General features: G+C 42.3%; 1 protein-coding gene across 5 annotated transcripts in view; it reads left to right on the top strand.

The window, feature by feature from the left end:
* The window catches only part of IMPACT (impact RWD domain protein), a 52,883-nt gene that overhangs the window by 5,742 nt on the left and 22,401 nt on the right, over positions 1–24,740 (top strand). For 2 of the 5 annotated variants that reach the window (XM_074987276.1, XM_074987274.1), the window contains exons 2-7: positions 1,953–2,081; positions 4,183–4,235; positions 4,864–4,926; positions 10,112–10,197; positions 16,814–16,945; positions 17,273–17,367. In XM_074987276.1, coding sequence (XP_074843377.1) covers positions 1,953–2,081; positions 4,183–4,235; positions 4,864–4,926; positions 10,112–10,197; positions 16,814–16,945; positions 17,273–17,367 — 558 coding nt within the window. Of the gene's footprint in view, positions 1–1,952; positions 2,082–4,182; positions 4,236–4,863; positions 4,927–8,281; positions 8,327–8,448; positions 8,520–10,111; positions 10,198–16,813; positions 16,946–17,272; positions 17,368–24,740 lie in introns of those variants that run through there. The other 3 variants (XM_074987278.1, XM_074987277.1, XM_074987275.1) reach the window with 3 other exon arrangements.

Below are 24,740 nucleotides of genomic sequence, written 5' to 3'. Positions count from 1 at the left end.
GTGGCCATGGGGAAGAGGGCAGGGGGTTAGGACTGGTGGTGGGTTGGAGCCACAGGAGAGGCAGGGGGTTAAGTCTGGAGGCAGTTTGGGGCTGCGGAGGGTGGGGGGTATGAGATTAAAGCCTGGCATCAGGTTGGGGATGCATGGGGATGGGGTGTTAAAGCTGTGGTAGTTTGGAGCCGTGGGGGGAGCCAGGGTGGTTAAGGCTGTGGTGGGTTGGGGGTGGGGCTGTTAAGCATGGTGGTGGGTTGGGGCTGCAGGGGGGGATTAAGCCTGCAGGGGGCAGAATTCCAGCATATTTTTTTCCTAGAAGAAAAGCACTGTTGAAAACAGTTTAATTACTCTTCTCTTTTCCAGACTGAATAAACCCATTTTTTTCAGTCTTCCCTCAAAGGTCGTATTTTCTAGCTCTTTAATGATTTTTGTTGCTTTTCTCTTGGCTTTTTCCAATTTGTCCACAAATGTCCTGAAATGCAGCCTCCAAACAAGACACAATACTGCAGTTGAGGCTTAATCACTAGGGCTGTGGTTACACTAGCAAGTTTTGTGGACAAAACCCCGGTTTTGTGGACAAAACTCGTGGATTGCCTACATACAAACTGCGTTTTGTTGACCGTTTGTCAACAAAACTCATCTCTTTTGCCTGCAGCATTCTGCCTCTCAGCCACAAGGCACAATGCTGCTGTTGACAGATTTTGTTGACAAAAAAGCTGTGTGGATGCTGTGGGGGAGCCTTATCTTGACTGACAGGGTATCCAGAACAATGGGCAGCCCTGTCTGCTATGCTTCCAGGTGCCTGTTTTGTCCAGAGGGCAGCTGGACAGTCCAGCCACTGTGTCCACAGAATGGAGTGATCTTCCGGTTGGGTTTTGTGTGTTGCTGCACTCTGTCAACAGAAATTTTGTCGGGAAATCCCTTCCGATAGTGACTTCTGTAGACATATCGCTGTAGTGTAACCATATACTGGGGTGGAGTGGAAGACTTATTTCTTGTGTCTTAGGGTATGTCTACACAGCAGCCTTATTTTGAAATAAGCTATTCCAGAAGAGGTATTCTAAAGTAGTTTATTTTGAAATAATACAAGTGCTGAGCTCTTTTATATTCAAATTTGACACATTAACACGTGGTTTGAACCGGAACTCCAGTTACCTGGGTCATTATATGGACTCTTCTTTACATACTTTGTTTTATCTGACTCTTGACTCCCCCCACCACCCCCTCTGCTCTTCTGATTTGCCCACCTTGATTACAATTTTTCGGGTTTGTCAACGTTCATAACTATTTTTGGTTCTCTGTGTCTTAAATATTGAGTCTGTTCTGGTATGGCTATGGTCTGAAGAAGTGGGTCTGTCCCAAGAAAGCTAATAAAGTATTTTGTTAGTCTTTAAAGTGCTACTGGACTGCTTTTTTGTTTTTACATCTACACACAATATCCATTTCAAAATAGCAGTTGTATTGGGTAGATGGTACCAAAGTTATCTGGAAATAAGGGCTGTTACTTTAAAATAACTTTGCTGTGTAAACCTACTCTTACTTATAACACTCCTGGTTTGTACGTCCCAGCTCATCACCCCCATCTTGATATTGTCCTGTCAATATAATTGGTAAAAATGTGTTCACATAAGTCCCAATCCTGCAATGATTTCTTTGCGGGTAGACTCCCATGATTGCACAGAGCCAGCTCCAGTGAATTCAGCTGGGCTCCATACAGGTGGAAACCAGTAGTATATTTTCAGATATGTGGTTTTTTCAAGTTTATGGTGCCCATTTAAAATATTTAGTGGATAACAGTGAGAAGATGCAAAATGTGCATCAGTGGAGCAATTACATGTTTGACAACTTCAATTTCACTTACAGATGGGGGTAGAATTCTGGTCATAGGGAACTTACGGTAATAAGCACTTTAGACTTGAGGATCAGGTTATTTATCTTTTAACATACTTTTCTTCTAGATTGATGAAATTGATGCTCTCTCATCTATATATGGTGATGACTGGTGTGTTGTTGATGAAGATGAAAGGATATTTTGCATTAAGATTAGTGATTGTTTGGAACAGCCAAAATGGACTCTGTGTTTGCAGGTATGGTATTGGTACAGAGTTCAGTACATAATTATGAACAGTAAACCCTCGAAATGTGGGATTTCGAGTAGCCCTTAACTCGTATTAATGCAAGTTAAACAAACTCAATATCTTGCTCCCCCTGGCTCTGGCTCAATCCCCCTCAATCCTGCGTGGCCCTGGCTCAACCCCCCCACCCCAGCCCTGCTCACCATCCACTCACACCTACCCCCACGCACAGCTCTGGCTCACTACCCCTCACTTGTGGCTCCGGCTCAACCCCCGCCCCCACCGGTTCAACACCCGAGCATGGCTCCGGCTCAACCCTCCCCACCCCGGTTCAAATCCCCCACACGTGGCTCTGGCTCAAACTCCCAGGGTGTGACCCTGGTTCAACCCCCCTTAGCTGCAGTTCACCCCCTTCCCCCTACCCATGTGGCTCTGGCTCAACCCCCCACACCAGCCCAGTTTAAATCCTCCAAGCGTGACCCCAGTCCAAACCCCCTGTGGCCCAGCTCACCACCCGAGCCCAGCTCTGGCTCACCATCCTCATGCTTGGTTCTGGCTCAACCCCACCCCCGCCTCAGTTCAACTGCCCCTTCCCCTGTGCGTGGCTCTGGCTCAACTCCATCCTCCACCCCCAGCAGCCCTAACCCGCCCCAGGCTTAACCCCTCTGCCCCTCTCCAACGGACCCAACCCATCATCAGGCTTAACCCTCCCCCAACTGCCCACCCAACTCCAGGACTTACCTTTCAAAAGAAGCTCCAGGTGCTCCTGCTGCTTCCCTGGCTGCAGAATATGCGTTCTGCCAGGGACAAAGCTGCCCCCAACTTATACGAAATTCGAATTACGCAAGTGTGTGTGGGAATGGAACACTTTGTGTAAATCGAGGCTCTGCTGTAGGGGTACATGTGTGCCTCATTTAATGGGACTCCATACAGACTCTAGGGTCGTCTTCTACAGGTCCAGTAATAGGATGAAGGCTTTCCACAGTGTGTTCAGATTGGCTGCGTCTACACTACAGAGATCTTTCAAAAGAAGCTCTTCCAGAAGATCTCTTCCAAAAGAACTTTTTCTGAAAGAGTGCGTCCACACACAAAAAAGTGGATCAAAAGAGCAATCTGCTCTTTCAAAAGAGATTGTCCACACAGCCCCAGCTCTTTCTAAAGAACAGGCCAGGGATAGAAAAATCTTGCCCCATGATGACTGCTCTTTTGGGGAAAAAAAGGGCCTGTGGAGCATCTGCACACATTTTCTTTTGAAAAAGCTTTTGAAATGGGATTGGAAGAGTGGTTTCAAAAGAAGCACCACATTCTTTCGATTTACTTTTGAAAGAACACTTTTTGTGTGTAGATGCTCTGCAGGATCTTTTGAAAGAGCCCCCTCCTTCCAAAAAATCTTTTGAAAGAATTGCTAGTGTAGACACAGTCTTATTGTCTCCTTAGAATATCTGAAAAAAGTTCGCAGTAATTATTTTTGCTTATTCCACACCCTTACATATTTCATTTAAAACGTGTCTGTCCCAGATAGTTCTTTCACTGTTATCTATTTATATACTGATTTTGCATAGAAGGACTGGCTGAATTTATGCAGCTGGTTCTCTTATAGCTTTATTTGAGAATTAAAGAAACCATTTTAGATTGCATTTCAGCTCAGGCTGACCTGATTGAAAAAATTTCTTCTAGGTATTGCAATCAGTGTTCATAAAATGTTTAGGATATGTGTCATACATGGCTTTGTACAGTATTACAAGCCAAGAACATGCCAAACAATTGTTTGTTGAAACACTTTTTTTGGTTAGTGTACACATGGATGACATCTATGTGTATATACTTTTTAGTAAATCAAATAGACATAAACAGTTACATATGAATTGCTTCTAATTCTTTTCATTTGTGTGTATCATGGATGGGCAGAAGTCTGCATTATACCGCTCCTCCGCCCCTAGAATAGAAATACTTCCTTTGTATCATCGTGTAATAATGGAGCAACGTACTTACTCCTGTTTATAACACTGCTTGCCACCCGAATACTCTAACTGGTTTTATCATGGTCATTTTCAATTTAGCTATTTTTTTTGTGTTCAACCTTATAACTATTTACATTTAAAATTCTTTTTAGGTGATTCTGCCTTCTGAATATCCAACTTCAGCTCCTCCTATTTATCAGCTGAAGTAAGTGATATCTCTTTGTCAACAGATGTTTCTTTTAAAAATTTACTGCATTTTTTCAAATTATTATAATTGGAGTTGCTTGTAGAAGTTAAATCTCTGAATTGAATATTCATCCTGAGAGTTAGAGATGTTAACAAACCATTGTAAAATTTACAGTTTTATTTGAGATTGAAATGTTAGCACCATAGGATGAAAGGATCACTCTGAAGTCTATTAGACAGGATGGAGGAAGCTGCCACAGCAGCAGGGGCAGAGAGAACAAAAGCAGCAGCGTGCACAACTGCATGGGAGGCAGTAGGGAGAGTCTGTTATACTCTGAGCAAATCTGGAGCCATGTTAATGGAAAGTGTGTTCAGCCTTTTTCAAATGGAGCGATGGCATAATCCAAAAAGTGGGGTGTTAGAAGGGAGCAATAGAAAATCTTGGAAGATTGCTTATTCTGAGATGTTAAAAACCCAAATTCTTTATCACTAGAAACAGCTGACAATATTTTGTCCTAAAAGTCCTACTTTTGACTGTAATTTTTTTAAAGTAATAATTTTTTCAGGTAAGTAAAGACACAAAACTCACAATTTGTAGGTACCAACTTCATTGTATGTCTTTTTTTTTTTTTTTTTGATCATTCTAGTGCCCCTTGGCTTCGAGGACAGGATTATACGGAACTAGCAAATAGTCTGGAAGAAATCTATGTGTAAGTGGCAGAAGATGGAAAATTCTAAACAGTTACTTAATGTATTTTCAGTTGCATATCTCTCAATAACTATATGCATGAATCAGAAGGATTGGGGTAACTACTGGAACAGCTGAAACAAAATTAGACATTTGCATAAATAAAGCAATCTAAGAGATACTTTTGTACGTTTCTCGGATTATTTTGAGAACGGCGAATTATATAAAGTTACAAGCATTAATCTTGATGGATAATTTCTATTTTAATTATATTCTTTAGACCATTTGTACCACTGATATAGAATTCTTTACTTTGACTGCTGTTATATTATGGGTTACTTTTACAGTTTGGGTTACTTATACAGTTTACAGTTACAAAAAATCAAATCCCTGATGTCCAATCTGTATCCACATGTTAAACTGCAGGATGTGAAACTACTTACTCAGGCCTTTGAATACAGTTGGAAAATCAGTTTTTATTAAAAACTATGTTTCAGCTAAAGAAAATAATTATAAATCTAGCTTTAGAAAAGACACTCATTAGCTAGAAGAGCCTTATTAACCCAGTGTGGAAATAACAGAACATCTCAAAATGAGTGAGAATAAATAAATATTTAGAAACATTCAGACTATGTTGTTTGTTTTATTAGTGTCAGCATGAGATAGAAACAATTATTATATATAGTTTGTATTATCCAGTCAGATCCTGGAGCCTGATATAAACCTAGCAAAAGTGAAATACACATTAAGCATGCAGGCATGTCATTTGCTACTGAAATACAAACATCTTTGGTGAGGACTATGGTAGCTTTTCAATGGCACAAAACAACACAGTAGTTAATTTGGGCCTGTAAACAGATATCTAACTGAGCGATTGAGAATATATTAGGCAGAATGTAATTATTAAAATTAAAATTTGGACAGAAAATAAGGGCCTGCAAGTCTATTCTTACGAAAAGTGCCATAGGGACTTTTAATAACTGTAAATTCTCCAGCTGTGCACGAAGTTCTCCAACAAGGGTGATGACTGACATGGGGGAGTCTCTAGGATGTGTAAATACACAGTAGCTGTTTGCACACCTTTTGAACCACAGCATTTGGAACAGGGGCTAGAGGATGACTATACTCTGACTATTCCAGAAGTCATCAAGAAGTTGCCTGAATCTGTTGGTAACACTGCATGTGGTGTGCCGGATCTCTCTTATTCCAAACCATTTCTTAATAAGGAGTGTTCAGTAATACGAAATCTGCTATAAGGTGGGAAAAATGAAATACAACTAGAACAGTTAAAGAAGTATTCATGACTCTGTGGTAAAATTCTTGCTTTTCATTGTACACAATGAAATACACTGCAAGAATTAAAAATGGTACATGCTTGTCAGAAAGGAGCATGAAGTAAGGTACTTAACTCATTCTAGAGTGTGTCTGAATTCTGAGGCCACAGTTACAAGTCTATGCTTACTCAATTCTTAAAGTCTTTTAAAATAATATTCGTGCCTAAATGTTCAGCTTCTATTCAGTAATATACAGATTTACTGGAAATTTACATTTTAAACTTTGCCACAAAATGATACTTATGCATTTTTCTATAAGGTGGCAGTAGTTTGAAAAAATATTGGAAGGCAAGCCTGAGATTGCTTCTTTGATGCATTTTGGTTTTGTGACCCTAGTAAACATCAGAATTTTAAGCATCTTTTTTTAAAAAAATTGTAATTGGAATAATTTTAGACAGTATTCTAAGTTTTCATTTTCTAGTACAAGTAATTTCAGGTTATAATAGATGCTGGATTCTGTGCAAATTATAAGTGCTTCTAAGTATTTTCCATTTCTGTACACATTACAAGTATAATTTTATATGTGATTAGTTTAACTGCTTGAAGAAAAGATATTATGTGAAGGAAAAACAAGAATATATACAGGTGAAGATAGATGTGCCCTATCAAGTTTATAGGATGGTTGTAGATTTTTTCTTAATGAATTATTTAACTTTCATTATTGAAAGTGAGTTTCGCCCTTATCAGTAGACTTTCTTGATCTCTGTGTCTGATTGGTATTGTCGTGCTTAAAACATCTCTGTGGACATAATCGCCCCCATGAGTCAGGGACAGCATGCGTTTGGTAGGAAAGATCACTGTGAGGAAAAAAATCTCCTCAGACACATGGAGTTTCAAATTGTCATAGCCTGCCAGCTAGCAGTGTTCCAATGGTCACTTTTTGACCGTTAGCTCCCCCGGCAACTTGAAATCATACATATTCATGAATCATGATTCGCATGCGGTGCCCTGATTGGCTGGCTCTGGAGACTTTCCGGAACCTTCTGCAAAAGTGAGGACCTAATAGAGAACTGTGCCCACATGCTAATTTCTTCGTAAATATTCATAAGGATGCTCTATAAAAGCCGGGCTCGCAGCTCATTCGGCGGCCCTTGACGGGGAGGCGTGGCTTGGACGAGCGTCCGCCAGTCCCCCAGGCTAGTCTGAAAAGGCGAAGAGCGAAGAAAGAGCTGAACGCCTCACAGAAGTGCAAGACTGCCCATCACCTGCACTCCTGGCAAGCAGCAAGTAGTGTCTCTGAGGGGAAGCTGCTGCCAGCTGTCGAACTGGCCTGCACTTGTGCAGGTACTGCGCGGCTGGTACGGTGAAACCCAGGGCCCACCAACACACATACCGGACCCGACCAGCTTATCGGACTTGACCAATCTACCGGATGTGACGCACCATACAGGACAAGTATCCTCATTGCTAGGCCCGCGCTTTGTGTGGACCCACACCCATACACCACATCTTCGTTCCAGTAAGTGGCACCGGGACCCCCAGTGGGGGAGCAAGGTTGATCCCCTTGCTGTGTCCCTGCTCGGCAGGGTAGGGGCAATGCCCAGGGGCCTGACCCTAGGGCTGGGCCTTTCTGGCCTCAGGCTGGACTCTAATTTTAAAAAGGAACTCTTAATAAGACTATTTATTTTACTATTGTTGTTGTTGTTATGGTTTGATAATTATAGATATATACATAGATAGGATTTCTTAATGTTATTTAGTTAGTTAAGCTTATAGAATTGTTATCATCATTAGAATTTCTTGTTAAATTATTAATATTTATTCATAAAGGAATTAGTGGTCACATGACAGCCACGTACATACACTAAGGTGAAGGCGTGACCTCCCTTCTTCCTTGTTTTATTTTCTGGTCCAATAGAGAGGAAAATCCTCCATTGGCCATAATTAATATATGGGTTGGACTAGCAACCCGATCCCGGTAGGGGTGAGAGGGGTAGCGTCCTCCCCCCTCCTTTGGATAAGAAAAGGTACATATATATTTATATACTTATATGTTTAATATTTATCTATTTTATTCCTTCAAACTCGTATTCCCTTTTGAAGCCACGCCACTTTAGTGTTGTCATGAACACCTGGGCTTTAGTTCAAGTAAGTGTCTACTGCTGTTAAGATAAGACCACAATACTATTTAATTTTCTTCTTAATAATTAATAAATTAATTGTGAGTGTTTTTGGAAAAATCCGGTTGTCTGTCTCGTCGTTCTTCCTAGCTCCTGCCTGTCCGGGGGGGTCGGTGGGATCCGGGTCAACTGAGTGCGCACCCCGTCATAAGTCCACGGAGGTGGGTCCTGGGACCTGAAAGGTGGTAAGGGGTTGCTTTGTTGCGTCCTCTTGCCACCCGAGGAATGCCTAGCATTGCTGTTGTTTTGTGGTACTGCTAGAGAGCCTCCCTCCGCAGGTATACTTTTTTTTTTTTTATCTCTGTTCATGTCATTTTAATAAATTTAGGACATTTTCCTAAATAAGAAAAAGAATTTCAGGTAGGAATTGTTGAATTGCTCTTCCTTACTGTTTATGTAAGAGACTGTACTTTCAGCTAGTCAATTCACCTGTAAGCAAAACAAACTTTAGTAACATGATTCATAACCAAAATTGGAATTTTTCATATTTATTGTCCCTGTAGATCCGCACCATAGAAGTCTTGTGCCATGTCTTGTAAGCACTGAAGCCATTGGTAGTTATAAAGTTTTTGGAAGGTATTTGTGTTTGTCTAAGATCTGAAAGTGCAAGAAACAGGAAATAAAAAAGAAAGTGCTCATCACAGTTCCTTTCTACCTTCAAATACTCACCGAAGGCCTCCAGGAAAAAAAAAAGAGGAAGAATAATCAAAGTTGATCTGCAGAAGCAATATAGATGAAACTCCATTTACTGATACAATGTGTAATCTTCCTGTCTTCCTTCTGAATTGTCTCTGCAGAGCCACACTATAGGAGATAATTTAAATGTGTACAGTCAGGAGGTGGGTTGAGGAATACTTAATTAGCAAAAGATATTGAAAGTTGAAGGATTAGCTTCTGAAACCAAGAATTTGATCTATCTCTAGAATTAAGAATGTTTCATCAAGGTAGGAATTGAATTCCAAGTCCCAAGTCCAGGGCAGTCTTATTTAAGAAAGTAGAGATTTTTCACAGAAGCAATTGCTCATTATAATAGTGTAGGTACACCACCAGTGATCCATTTTAGTATGTGTTTGTGTTGGAAGGGCTTTTGTCTGGGATTTCTCCCCTTAATCTGTAAAGAGTTGTGAAAGGTTTTGTTTTTTCCAAACAGTAACTATTAATTGCCCAGTCCTGCAGACACACATGCACAGGCTTAATTAACTTTAATATCATGAATAATTCCATTGGAGTCATTATGAACTAGTTATTTAAAAGTAAACATGTGCAGGGCATTTGCAGGATCAGGGATGTCAGTGTCTTCATACACTGCAGTCTAGAAGCTTTGCTTTACCTTGAAGATCATGATTGTTATGAAAAAAAACATGGACATCAAAAACAGGACCAACACCTTCTGAGATGGAGAAAATATGAATTATACAGTATTTTAAAACTTTAAAAGAGGCTTCATGTACAGGATGGTCGTGGAAGTTGTAGACACATAAATCCTTGGGGTACTAAAGGAAATCTTGGAACTGAAGAACGTCTAAATTGTAGCTCCTTGTAATGGAAGCGATCAAGAATTTCAAATGGGAAACTACCACTCAAAAAAGAACTCTGCTCCCATTAGCATGTCTAATTCCTACAACATTTCAGTCTATAATAATTTTTATAATGTGCTGCTAAAATTTGTTCATATTATTGAATGCAAATAATTCCTCAAGTGATACCTGCAAATAGACCTTTTTACTTGCTGCAAATTTTATGTATATTCCAGGAAGAATCTTGGTGAAAGCATCATTTACCTCTGGGTGGAGAAGATAAGAGAAGTTCTGATAGAAAAAGCTCAGTCATCTGAGCCAGGTAATGTAGAAAATATATGGTGCTATCTGTTTATTTTTGATGTAATTTTAAACTATGATTCTTCTTCAAGTGCTTACTTGTGTCAGTTCTATTCTAGATGTCTGTGTGTTCCCGGGGTGTCAGAATTTCTTGCCTTAGTGGTAGAGGTTGAACCTCTCTAATCTGGAACTCTCTTGTCCGGCAACCTCCGTAATCTGGCATGATTTTTGTTAACTGGACGACCATTTATCGTGGGTGTGGCCAAATTTCCAGTGGTCCCATAAAGTTTGTTTCCAGCCACCAGTCCTAGCTTTCAGTGTTCTGTGCTGTTATTTAGCTGTAATTTACCCCAAATGTCTTCTAAGCCCAGTAAGCTGTGGAAGCCTTCATAATGTGCTAGAAAATATTGACTTATCATGGTCCAGCAATTTCTCTCATCTGGCACTGGTCAGGTCCCAAGGGTGCTGGACAATAGAGGTTCAGGCTGTGTCTGTATTTTTGGCTCTGGCTCTCTCTGGAGTCCTGCAATAGTGTAAGGGTCGCTGGTGATTAATATACAGCACCCCATCTCTTCTGAGTTCCTTCTTACTGGCCATGATTGTAGGTGAGAGCACCTGTCCTCTTGCATCTGCAAATACAATAAGAGCTCTCTTCTGTGTTCCATTTTTTCTAATTGCAAATAGTTCTGATTAGATCGTTAATGAGTAGTGTTTAATAGCTAGAGAGAATCCCCACAGGGACTTTGTCCCAAGAATGGGATATGCTCCAGTCCTTGGGATTCAAACTGTGTGCTCAACTTGCAACAAAGGTTAGCGAGCCCCAGAGCAGCTGCGTGAAGTGTTTGAGTGAATCGTACATGAAGGAGAAATGCATAATTTGTTTAAAAAAAATTAGGCTACGAATCCAGAATGAAGCCTTAAAAGCCCTCCTCACAGAGCTTGCACTTCAACCGATATTGAAGCTGTCCCTCTCTGATTCAGCTCTGAGCATATTGGTGTCAGTATGGAGCAATCTGCCAGTAGCAAGTTCCTCCTAATACCTTTCCTCCTTGCTGGTGCCTAACAAGCACCAGAAGCAACAGTGCAGCCACTTCCTGGCACTGAGTAAAGAGGGGAAGGGGGTGAGGATCCAAGTGCCCTATTTGAGTCACCTGCCCACCTGAATCACCAAGGGAATATCTCCCTGGCTAGACCCCCACCCCCCTCCTGCCATAGACTGCTCGGTAATCTGAAGCAGTGCCTTTAATGCCCAAAGTGTTTCAGATGGCTAGTGACCCAAAGGCCCTACTGGCAGCGCTTATGCTTTAGCTGGTGTAGAGATGGTTAAGGCTCCCTGATCCAAGAGCAAGTCAGCCATGGGATAATTTCAAAGAGCTGTGGAACGTCGCTGGTCCTTGGAGCAGAGCAACATTTCCTTACTCAGTGACCCAGGTCTCTCACACCACAGTAGCACAGATCATATGTCTTTAGATGCTGGTCCCTGCCCTCCCATTATTGCCCTTCCTCTTGGCAACTGATGCCCCAGTGCAAGGCCCCATATCTCAAGTGGGCTCAGGTGCACCAGTACTGCCTGCTTGGCGCCAGTCTCCCACTCCAGGCATTTGCTTCCAGACACAGATTTTTGTGGCTTCTCCAGGGTACCCAAGGAGAGACTCCTGAGTTTGCTCAGGAATTCAGCCTTTTGCCACACAAGCAGCAGTCGTTCCGGGTGTCAGATACCAGCATGGCATCCACAATGACTGCATGCCAGCAGGGCCACTGGTGAGCTCAATTGCTCTGTTGGAACACACGGGGTCTCATGGTGATGCCGGTGTTTTACTTGCACCACTTTTCTCTGGACGCCCTGGAAAAACAACCCATTACACTGCCAGCACCAGATTCAGATCATGAAACAAGCTTCTATGGCTGGGTGGAGGAACAAGTAACAACTCTGCAGGAAACTGCTCCATTGTGGAACAGTGCCTCAATCCCTTCCCCCCCGCTTGGTACCACTGTCATCCTCATCACCCGATGAGTCTGTGGTGAGCTCCTCGACTTGGCCCTTTTGGATGACTTCCGGGTACATCAAGCTCTAGTTAAGTGGGTGGCCTCCTGTTATCAATGAACAAGATATGCAGAGCTGTTGTCCCCTCCAGGTAACAATTGTTTACACTGGGTTTAAGAAACAAAAGTGATATTAAATATAAAAGTACAATTTAAGTGGTTGCAAATGATAACAGACTGGTGCTAAAGCTAATTAAAAGAAGACATGCCATCTTATTCTAAGAAACGTGTTACATGCCATTGCTTACCTTACAGTAGTTTTAATAATTTTTTTCTCAACAAACTAGGCAGCCTCCTAGCTTCGGCGTGTTCTTTCCCTCTGTTCAGTCTTAGATGTTTCCAGCAGTCATCTTAGTGGTAAGCAGGGGGTGTCTAGGTGTCTGGTCTGCTAACTAACTCCTTATTGTTGGTTCCCTGCCTATAAATAAAATTTGCCCAAGATCGGAATCCTTTGTGTTCAGTTTTAACCATTTCACTCCCTGCCTCCTATGGAAAAGTACCACATACAAAATGGATTCTAGCATCAGATGGCCACATATCTTGGCAGGACCAACCATAGTCCAGGCTTACATGAAAAATAAGACTATTCACAGATCATTGGCTTGAGTACTGGGCCATTAATTTCCTGGAGTACTGCTAATGTCCTTCAGTAGCACATTTAGATAAATAAACAGGTATATACTGCATACTTCCAATGTCAAATACAGGAATGCTACATGCACACAAATAGAATATACACATTAAGGGTATTACAAGCTCTCTAATGCTAGGTTGTATACCACATTTTGCATATAGCGTATTCAAGATAGGCATATTCATATTCAGAAACATATTTCCGTAAAAATATGGAGTTGTAATGCCACACGTGGGATCAACAGACGCTCCTTGTGTGGTACCTTCTTGGTCATGTGGTCATGGGCTCTATTGTATGCTCCCTGTAGGGTTTCGGAAATCAGAGTGTGTACATCGTAATGACCCTATCCGATATTCTACAGGACAAGGTTTAATGCCATCTCATCTGACCTTTTTACACAAGGTGGTTTTGCAGTTTGACACTATTTCATGGTATACTTCTACTGGTCGTCTTTCTAAAACCTCATAAGTTAGACAAGGAATGCAGGTTATACACTCTGGACATAAGGAAAGCACTAACTTTTATATTGAGCAAACTGAGCTGTTCCGTAAGTTGATGCATCTTTTCATTGCAGTAGTGAAAATGGAAGCCTGCCTATTTCTTGCAGAGAATTTCCTCTTGGATCACTACCTGGATCACCCCCAGCATCAAATTTTGTTATGAATAGGTGAAAGAGCAGCTGCCAGCAAGTGTTACTACCTGTTCCACCAGGGAGACGGCCTTGTCAGCAGCCTTCCTGTTCCAGTGGCTGATTCAGGATATCTGCAGGGCTGCTGTCTAGTCATACTTTCATGCCTTCGCATTGTATTATGCCATCATCCAGCAAGCCTGGGATGATGCCAGCTTTGGCAGAGTAGTGCTATAAGCTACATGATCATGAATTCCAAGTCCACCTCCACAGGTTCCACGAGTCACATAGAATGGAGTGAATACAAGCAAGATTTCAAAGAAGAAAAATACTTAGCTATGTCTTGTAACTATTGCTCTTTAAGACATGACACTCATGTCCATTCAATTACTCACCCTCCTCCCCTCTCTGAGAGTTGCCAGCAAGAAGGAACTGAGAAGGTGGAGGGCTGATTGGTGCCTTTTATACTGGCATATGCATGCAGGACTCCAGAGAGGCCCAGAACCAGCCCTACTCTGTGGAGCACCAGCTGATTGGGAGCTGACTAGACAGCCTGTAGATGGATTGCCAGCTACAATGATCCCTACGGTGGGGCAACCTTTTCTGGTTGGACTCCCATAATTTTATGGGCCGTGATAGGACAGCACCACTCACCCCATTGTAGCTATGCTACCGAGGAAATTGATACTGCCACCAACCACAAGACTCTCTACCTTTGCAAGATTTCAATCTTCAATGCTGTTAATGTAGCTTGTTTCACCAACATTGAAAATAAAAGTGATGAGAGAGGAATTGGAAGTAATAAAAACTGAAGTATTTAATTACCCCATATTGTTTCGAATTGGGCATTAGATTCAGTTCTTTCCTACAGTGCTCAACAAATGACCTAGACCTGAGCTGGAAGGAACAATCACTAAGGCCTAGTCTACACTATCACATTTGCTTTCTTGTGCTTCCAAAAGTCATGCTTTGGCAATGAAACAGAGGTGTCCGCTCTGCCATTCTTTGCACCAGAAGTCCTGAGTTGCAGCAATGTAGTAAAGCCACCCCAATGAGAGTTGTAAGGCTTTTTGTGCTAAGGCTTTAACATAAGTTCCAGTGTGAATGCCTTGTACCTAGACTGGATGCTCTGCTCATTGCGTTGAACTCAGCAGTCATGCCAGCATGTGAACCTCCCATTTCAAAGCTTTGTTGTGACAGCAGGGGCATGCTGTGCCACTCTGCTCAGGGGAAACAAAGCAAATCATTGCTGTGTAGTGCTCTTGCTGTCTTCCACTATAGGAACAGAGGGTGACAGGTGAGAGAGGATATGGGTTTGACAGCTGTGCCGTGGTAGGGAAGGAGATGGAGGTAGAATTTAGGGTCTCCTTCCTCTGTTCCTCACCTCAAGACACTGTATGACAATGAGTCATCAGCTATAAGCTGGGACTTCAGTCTTCTCTTGATGGTGCCTCTTTTCTTGAATGGATTCTTTTGCAGGGCTCAGCTCCTATTGTTCTCTGGTCATCAAAGTGCTGGTGGCAGCTGTTTGGCCAGACAGGCTGACCTTGGGGACTAATTTCACTGCATACACAGTCATTCATACTTCTAAATGAAATTGCAGGCACACCTAAATTTCTAACAGCTAGGATTTCTTACAGACCTATGATAGCTGTACTTTCTTACAAACTTATACAGGCTGAACCTCTTTAATCTGGAACTCTCTTATCCGGCAACTTCCGTAATCCACCATTATTTTAGTTAGCTGGATGACCACTTATCATGGGTGTGGTCATGGTCCTATAAAGTTTGTTTATAGCCACCAGCTCTAGGTCTCAGTGTTCTGCACTGGTATTTGGATGTAATTTACCCCTAAATGTTTTCTGAGGTTCCAGTAAGCAGTGGAAGTATTGGTAGTGTGCTAGACAATATGGATCTCCCATTGTCTGGCAAATTCTCATGTTCAGAACCAGTTAGGTTCTGAGGGTGAAGATTTGAGAGGTCCAACCTGTAATATTTAATAAGACCTAGCAGCTGCTACAAAACAAAGCTAATGAAACAATATTTAATTATATAGAACAAAGCTAAATTTATACAAACAAAGCTACAGTTACAAAGCTAACAAAGTTACAGGACTTAAAACCAGTGATGACTGAAAGTTACAGAACTTACACCTGCATTGTATTGGGCTGAGCAGAGGCTTTATACGACAGTGTGGATGTACTCCAGCAACAGTGGATTTAATTACAGTGCTTTAATATAACTGTTCGGCTGTGTCTACACTAGAGAGTACAGAAGTGTCTACACACTTAAAGCGTACAGTCGACAGAGTCTTGGCAGAACTCTACATTTGCCTTGACAGTATTATCACTTAAAAATTTGAGGCACAACAATCTATCAACAGAGTGCTGTCGACAGAATTGCAGTGTAGACACTTTTGTCGACAGAGAGGACTCCTGGCTGCTGGGCAGCACTTTCCAGAGCTGTCATTCTGCTTTCTGGCACCAGAGGGCAGTGCAGTCTGACAGTTCTCTGTCAACATCAAGTTGTGTAGATGCAATCTGTTGACAGATGTTCTGTCGAGATTTCCCTGTCGAAGGTAACTTCTGATGACAGATGCTTCTAGTGTAGACATAGCCTTGGTGCAAAACTTCAAGTGTAGACATAGCTTAATGCTAATAGTCATTCGGATAAAAAGGAAAAAGCAATCAAGTAGCACTTTAAAGACTAACAAAATAATTTATTAGGTGAACAGTTCTTAAAAATAACGTAGACAGAATACTAAAAGTGCACTGTAGGGACCAATCCTTCTTTAGTAGGGGATAGGTTTGATAACCTACCAGGATATTTTCATCTCATTTCTGATTCTGTGAATAGGTCAGTCTTCACATGTTATTGACCAAAGCGTAGAATTTTTGCCAAATTACTTGGACTGGTTTTGTGTGGAAACCTCTTTTAATGTGGATCACACTAGGATAACTAAACTTCAATTTTCATTCCAATTTACTAATTTAACAACAATAACATTTTAAACTTTTGATCTAAATAATAAACGAGTTCTTCAGTTTCTTAAAACCAGTATTAAAACAGAATGTGTTTTATAATTTATTGCATATGGCTATAATACTGACAGTATTGCAATAATACTTTTTAGCAAGAGTGCAATCACAAATTTTGGACCAAAAATGCCAGTTGTAATTAATGTTATTGTCAAATACACTTTATAGTTTAATCACAGTCATAAAATTGATTGATATAGTCAGTTTTAGAGAGTTGAGTGACATGATCAGAATTTTTACTTTGCACCGGACAACCCTGATAAAATTTGTTACAAATTTTATTGCTCCATGCCAGCAGGACCAGATGTTAAAAAAATTACTGAAGAAATTAATGAAGATTATGAAGATGATTATTCCCTGGAGTATCAACCAGCTCAAGAAGATACAGTTAAAACACTCAGTTTTGTTATATCTGAAAGCCAAGAAGGTAAAAATATCACTGATGATTTTGATGTAATATGTAGAAAGAAAACCTTTTTGTTTCTACCTTTTATCACCACTGGCTGTATCTTATCAAATAATCATGCAATATTTGGTTTAAAATAGTCTGTTTTCCTAGCCTCTAATATTGTACAATAACTATAAAAATTCAATTTTTGTAGCATGTGAAATATTATTTCACCTTTTTCATGAGTTCTTCTTTAAAATTTGGAGTTTGCCTTATTTCCTAGCTAGCTAGCTACATTATTATAAATTTGTAGCCATATTTATCTCCAAAGAAAAATATAAAGAGATCCTAATTTTAAATCTGTAGATGAAGAACTGCCACCAATTTATCATGGGAACCCAATCTCGGACCGAAGAAGCACTTTTCAGGCACATCTGGCTCCTGTAGTGAGCCCCAAACAGGTTAGTAAAGCTTGGAAGATGAATTGTAGCCTACAGTTTTGTGCCTGATTAAATACCATTGATGTAACTGGAACTACTGGAATACATCTCTATTTTGTGAAGTGTATGCAGATACTCTTGTGGTAAGAGTATTTATCTTTATGATTCTTTACCAGTCTTTATCATTCACTGTTAGCTGAAACTGTTCCTCTGATACTTGCCTTTAAAGCAGTTGCGCTATCACTTGCTTTTAAGTGGTTTAGATGTGGAACTGTGAGTGAAGAGATTTGGTTTCTAATCCTGATTGTGACACTAACATATTGTATGATGTTGGGCAAACAGTTAGGCTACGGTTACACAGCAAGTTTTGCCAACAAAACCCTGGTTTTGTCAACAAAACTGGTGAAAAGTCCATACACAAAATGTGTTTTGTTGACAGTTTGTGAATTAAACTCAGCACTTTCGCTGGTAGCGTTCTGCCTCTGAGCCATAAGGCATAATTCTGCTGACGACAAAGCAGTGTGGATGGTCTGGGGAGGCCTTCTCTCGACAGACGGGATCCAGAACAATGGACAGTCCTGTCTGCCGTGCTTCTGGGTGCCTGTTTTGTTAAGAGTGTGGCATGCTCTTCTTGTCGGCTTTTGTGTGTCATCAGAAGTTTTGTTGGGAAATCTCTTCTGGCAGTGACTTCTGTTGACAGATCACTGTAGTGTAATCATAGCCCTAAGGTATATTTCTACTCTGAAAAGGGACTATATACATATGTAAATTCCCAGCTCAACAGTTTTAATCTTTTTTTAGTATTTTTAGTCCTATTTGCTAGTTTTAGTGACAGGAGTTCAAGTCCCCTTGGGAGTTCAAATCCCTGCTCCATCACAAGAAGTTTGTAGGATCTTGGACAAGTTGCTTAGTCCATGTTTCTGTTTTCTACCTTGAAAATGATGTTAATAATACTTCCCTACCTCTCAGGCATGCTGATGATTAAAAGAATTAAAGCAGAGGGAGGGGCAAACTAGAGCCCACAGGCCACATCCAGCCCATCAGCCATTTAATCTAGCCCTTGAACTCCTGCTGGGGACTGGGGTGTAGGGCTTGTCCTGCTCTGTGTGCGCCATATCTCCCAGAAGCAGCAGAATGTCCCACTTCTGGCCAGCTTCTACACACAGGGGCAGCCAGGGGGTTCTGTGCACTGCCTCTGCACCAAACACTGCCCCAACAGTTCTCATGGCTGGGGACTGGGACCAATGATAGCTGCAGAGCTGGTGCCTGGGGATGGGGAGGAGGCAGGACAAAGAGGAGTGTGGCCACACCTCCACACAGGAGCTGCCTGGAAGGGGGACATGATACTACTGCTGGGAGCTGCTGGAGGAGCTAAGCATAGCCAGGAGCCTGTATCCTTAAGCCTTCTCCCCACACCCCAGCCCTGATCCCTCTCCTGTCCTCTGAATCCTGCAGTCCTGGCCTGAAGCACTCTTCTGCACCCCAAGCCCCTCGTTCATGGCCTCACCCAAGAGGCAGCACATCCTACTAGGGCCCTCCACACTACCCCTGCACTGCAACCTTCTGTCTCAGCACAGGGCATGCTCCTGCACCCCGAGCTCTTAATTTCTGGCCCCACTCCAGAGCCCACATCCAAACTGGAGCCCTCACCTCCTCCCACACCCCAACCCCAATTTCGTGAGCATTCATGGCCCTCCATACAATTTCCATACCCTGATGTGGTCCTTGGGCCAAAAAGTTTGCCTACCCTTGCATTTAAGATTGTGAAGAGCTCTGATTTTTTTGGTATGGGAGGTCCCCGCTATATGTTGGGGATAAGTTCCAGGAAACTGAGATTGAAATAATATAAAGTGGGGAATTTCCCCAATAGGAATCAGTATAAATAGGAGGTGATGCTTTCTGCTAAGTCTCCTATGAGATGCAGAGCAAGAATATCATCCATAGAAAAAATTGAATATGGAGGAGTTAGGTTCCCTGATCTCAAATGCTTGTTTGTCTAATTCAGCAAGGTCCTCATTAGTGAGAGGCATAGAACATGATTCCAACAGCTTTTCCACGTCATTCTCTTCAGCTTCATCAAAGCCAGCCTGTTTAGCTACTTGCACTGTTTCAGAATGAATGGGCAAGGGGGTCTTCAAACCCTATGGAGTCTTTCACAGCCTCAGGATAAGTTCCGCGCCCCCCCCCCCCCCCCCAGACACCATTCATTTTGCACAATGAGATTGACACCAGTGATCATCACAGCGTCCCTAATGTTGAATTTTTTCCAAAATTCCTAGGCTGTGGGTTTTCCCTCAATGTGAGTTTCCCAGATGAGTGCTCCAAATGTTCTCTGCAAATATTGTGCTTTCAAGGTGAGAGTTTTCATCGATGTTGGGGCTATCAAGCAAGTAAAAAATTAATAGCAATTTAAAAAATTAATAGTGATTAATTGCACGATTACTCACACTGTTAAAGAATAATAAAATGCCACTTAGTTAAATTTTTCTGTTTTCTACATTTTAAAATATCTTGATTTCAGTTGCCAGGCAGAATACAAAGTGTACAGCGCTCATTTCATATTACTATTGTATTACAAGTTTTTACACAGTAAAAAACAAGACATTGTATTTTTCAGTTTACCTAATACAAATATTGTAATGTAGTCTCTTTATCATGGAAGTTGAACTTACAAGTGTAGAATTTTGAACAAAAAAGAACTGCACTCAAAAATAGAACAGCATAAAACTTTAGAGCGTCCAAGTCTACTCAGGACAATTTCTTGTTCAGCCAGTTCTTCAAACAACTTTTTTTACTTTTGCAGGAGATAATGCTGCGCACTGAAAGTGGCAAGTGTTCGTGTGGCACTGTTGTAGCTTAAGTTGCAAAATATTTATATGTCAGATGCAGTATGGAGTCCAGTGTCTTCCATACTTCATCTGCCCTTCCTTCCAGAATACGTGCATGGTTATTGAGCAAATTACAGGTTTTGCTCAATAACCATCCAAAGCTGTACAGAGTAAAGCATATTCATTTTTGTCAGCAGAAAGTTGATTTTCTTTTTTTTCGTAGTGGTTCCATTCTGTAGTTTCCGCAGTAGAGCATTGCTCCTTTAAGACTTCTGAAAGATTTTGGATGGCACTTCAGATTCTTAAACTTTGTGTTGAGTGCTATCTTTAGAAATTTCGTATTGGTAATGTCTTTGCATTTTTTCAAATCAGCAGTGAAAATGTTCTTAAAACTAACACATGCTGCGTCCTCATCCAAGACTGCTATAACAAGAAATATGTGGCAGAATACAGGCAAAACAGAGCAGGAGATGTGGAATTCTTCCCCCAAGGAGTTCAGTCACATGTTTAATTAACACATTTTTTTTATGAGGGTCATCATCATGGAAGAATGTCTCTGGAATGGTGGCCAAAGTATGAATGTTTAGCGTATCTGAAACATCAAAACCTTCCAGTGTCAGCTACAAAAGTGCCATGCAAAACCCTGGTCTCACTTTCAGGAGACACTACCTATGTCCACACTAGAGCACTCTTTCAAAAGGGTGCCTTTTGAAAGAGGGGTTGAAAGAAACCCTTTCAAAGGGGGACATCTACACACAGGCTGACACTGGCGCCGTTCATGAGTGCTGTCGAAAGGGACCATCCAGGCCATCAAAAGAGAGCATCCACACACACCCCTGCAGCCTTTTGAAAGAACGGGGCAGCAAACGCCGCGGACGGGGTCATGGGGTGGCCAACCACTTCTGGGGCTGCAGAAAGCTGCTCCTTTAAAGGGCCCCTTCCCAACACCATTGGCCTGCACAGCATGAGGCCTGCAGAGCTGTCACAAGCCCTGCAGACAGTCAGCACGGGGACGGTGATGGAGCAGTAGCAGCTCAACACTCTGCTGGCAGAGTGGGTGCCCTGGTGGCCACAGCAGTGGTGGCTACCCTGCAGCTCCTGGCAGGGGAGCCCCCCTAGGGGCAGAAGGGTATGCCTCAGACCATGGGGGTCCTCTGTGACCCGCCCCCAGGTGTTCCGCTGGCTCTGGAGCTACCCCACCAGCTCAGAGTGGTGGGAGCAACTGGGCGTGGGGGAGTGGTTTGACTGATGGCTCTCGAATTTCCAGATGTGGCAGCAGACCTTCCTGGAGCTGTGCCAGTGGCTGTTGCTGGCCTTGAGACACCAGGACACCCACCTGCAGTGTGCCCTCTCTGTGGACAAGAGGGTCACGATAGCTGTCTGGAAGCTGGCCACTCTAGACAGCTACAGCTGCATGGGACACCAGTTTGGTGTGGACAAGGCCACAGTTGGGGCCATTGTGATGGAGGTGAGAAGGCCCAGGCATGCATCCACTGGGGGTGGGGGACACAGTGGGTGGCCAGGCACACCCCTCACACTCTCAAGGGTCCCTATATCCCCCCAGCCCTGCAGGTGGTGCGCACCCTCAGTGCCATGCTCCTCCAGAGGGTCGTCTGCATGGGGGACCTGGATGTGGGCTTTGCCACATTGGGGTTCCCGAATTGTTTCAGGACTCTTGATGGGACCCACATACCCATCCATGCCCCAGAGCACAGCAGAGGATGGATCATAAACAGGAAAGGCTACCACTCGGTGGTCCCGCAGGCCATGGTGGATAGCCGGGGCTGACTTTAGGATGTGTATGTGGCCTGGCCCAGCTGCACCCATGATGCACGGGTGTTCTGGAACTTGGGCTATCCCTCAGAGGGTGATCCTGCTGGGGGGACACCACCATGCCCCTCTGCCTGGTGGCAAATGCGGCATACGTTCTCCAGCCCTGGCTCATGTTATGGGCTACCTCACCCCCAGCCAGGAGTGCTTCAGTGGCTGGCTCAACCTCTCCCGCCAGGTAGCTGAGCGCACCTTCGGCCGCTTGAACATTTTCTCTTAGGCAACTGTGAGGCCACATCTGGAATATTGTGCCCAGTTTTGGGCCCCCCACCATAAAAAAGATGTGGATGTGCTGGAGTAGGTTCAGTGAAGGGCAACAAAAATGATTAAGGGGCTGGAGCACATGACCTATGAGGAGAGGCTGAGGGATTTGGGCTTATTTAGTTTACAGGAGAGAAGACTAAGGGGTGATTTAATAGCAGTCTTCAACTTCCTGAAGGGGTGATTTAACAAGGATGGAGAGAGATTGTTCTCAGTGGAAAAAGATGGCAAAACAAGGAGCAATGGTCTGAAGTTACAGAAGGAGAGGAGTAGGTTGGATATTAGCAAAAACTACTTCACCAGGTGGGCGGTGAAGCACTGGAATGTGTTGCCTAGAGAGGTGGTGGATTCTACATCCCTAGAGGGGGAAAGTGGCCATGTTCTGCTGTCTTGTCCCCATTGCCTGGAGTACCTCTCCCCTCCTGCCAGAGCTCCAGCAGATCCTGGAGCTCATGCTCCGTCCAGGAGGGTGTGTGCTTTCCCCACAGCTGGACCCTTGGGAGCCCTGGGTGAGCTCGGAGGGGGGCCCTGGGGCTCCTCACGTGGCTGACCAGCGGCCATGTTGCTCTGGTAGCTGCTGGGGTCTGGCTGAGGCGTGCAGGGGCATCACGTGCAGTGGCTGCTGCCTGCATGCTCTCAGCTTCGTGCAGTGGGGTTTCCGGGTCTGTGCAGCTTGAAGAGCTGCTGCGTGCGCAGACCATAGAGCCCCATAGGGGCTGGGCAGCATGTCTCCGCCTAACAGCTGGTTGCTGTCATGGCGGGCCCTGCTCTTTTGAAAAAGTGGGATGTGGAGCATCTGCACACGTCCTTTATAAAAAAAAAAAAAAAAAAAAAAGCAAAAAAAACCCAAAACATTGAACTGGCGGCCTCTTCCTCTTTTCTGTTTGGAAGAGCAGTGTCAGTTCCTGCAGTGCCTACCGTCAATTTCATGTTTGAAGGAGCATGTGGTGCGTGTAGATGCCCTGTGTGCTACTTCGAATTGAGGTCTGCTCTTTCAAAAGAATTGCCTAGTGGGTAGACGTACCTACTGTAAATAGAAAGTTGGCGGCATTATGTCCCATAAATGTAAACCAGCTTGTTTGTCTAATGTTTGGCTGAACAAAAAGTAGGACTGAGTGGTTTTATAGATTCTAAACTTTTACATTTTTTTGAGGGCTGTTTTGTAACAAATAAAAATCTACCTTTGTAAGTTGCACTTTCATGATAAAGAGATTGCACTTTGGTGCACTTATGAGGTGAATTGAAAAATACTATTTCTTTGTTTATCATGTTTACACTGTAAATATTTGTAATAAAAATGACAATATGAAGTAAGCACTCTACACTTTGTATTCTGTGTTATTGAAATTAATAAATTGGAAACTGCAGAAAGATATCCAAAATATTCTGTTGTTTAACAGTGTAATTAAAAATGCAATTACTTTTTAAACAGAATTATTTTTGAGTTAATTGTGTGAACTGTGATTAATTGCAAGCCCTAATCAACACTATTGTCTTTATGAACCTAACTTGTAACCTCATAATAAATATCAAGATAATTTGACAGAATTTATTTTCAATACACCCATGTTAATTTGCATTAATTATACTACCCTTCTTTACTTCTTTATTAATCAAGTCCTGTATCAGCTTCTGTGTTATCTTGCCTGGGATAGATGTCAGGCTGACAGGCGTATAACTATCTGGGTCATCCTGTTTATCCTTTTAAAAACTGGCACAAGATTAGCTTTCTTCCATTCTCCTGAAATTTCCCCAGTGTTGTGAGGCTTGTTGGAAAAAAAAAAATTAACAGTCCAGCGAGTTCTTCAGGCAGCTCTTTTAAAAATTTAGATGCATGTTATTTGGACTGGCTAATTTAAAAATGTCTAATTTCACTGCGTCTGTTTGACATTGTCCAAAGATACTGGTAGAATACAAAGAGCATTCTCACTTTGTGGTAAGATTCTCTCATCTGTTTTGCCCCCAAATATAGAACAGAAATATTAATTGAACAGTTCTGCCTTTTGAGTGTGATTATTGATAAATTTACCATTTCCATCTGTAATGGACTAATACTAGTGTCAAGATTCTCTGCATTCCCAATATATATTTTAAAGTCCTTCTTATTAGCCTTAGCTCTGCTGGTTGTATATTTCTCATGTCTGTTCATCTTGGTGTCCCAGAAATTCTAACTTCTGATTTACATTCATAACTTCACCTTTATTCCATTTGTTATATAATATTTTTTTAACTTCCTACATCTGCTTTCACATGCCTTCTAACTGTAGCCATTTGTTTGTTTTTGCTTGTTTGCTTGTCTGTACCAGGACAGACATCATCTTTCATTGTGGGATTTTGGTTGTTTGGGAGATCTAGTATGTTCTTAATTTTTTTTCCCAATTATTTTTCTCATTTCTTCCTCTGACCTAATATACTTCACAGTTGGTTTGAGCCTTGTGAAATTGGCCTCTTTGAAGCACCAAGTAGATATATTAC

The sequence above is a fragment of the Carettochelys insculpta genome, chromosome 2 (genome assembly GCF_033958435.1).
Source record: "Carettochelys insculpta isolate YL-2023 chromosome 2, ASM3395843v1, whole genome shotgun sequence".
NCBI classification, from domain to species: Eukaryota; Metazoa; Chordata; order Testudines; family Carettochelyidae; genus Carettochelys; species Carettochelys insculpta.
The sequence above is the reverse complement of the archived record's forward strand: the minus strand, read 5'-3'. Positions and strand labels throughout refer to the sequence as shown.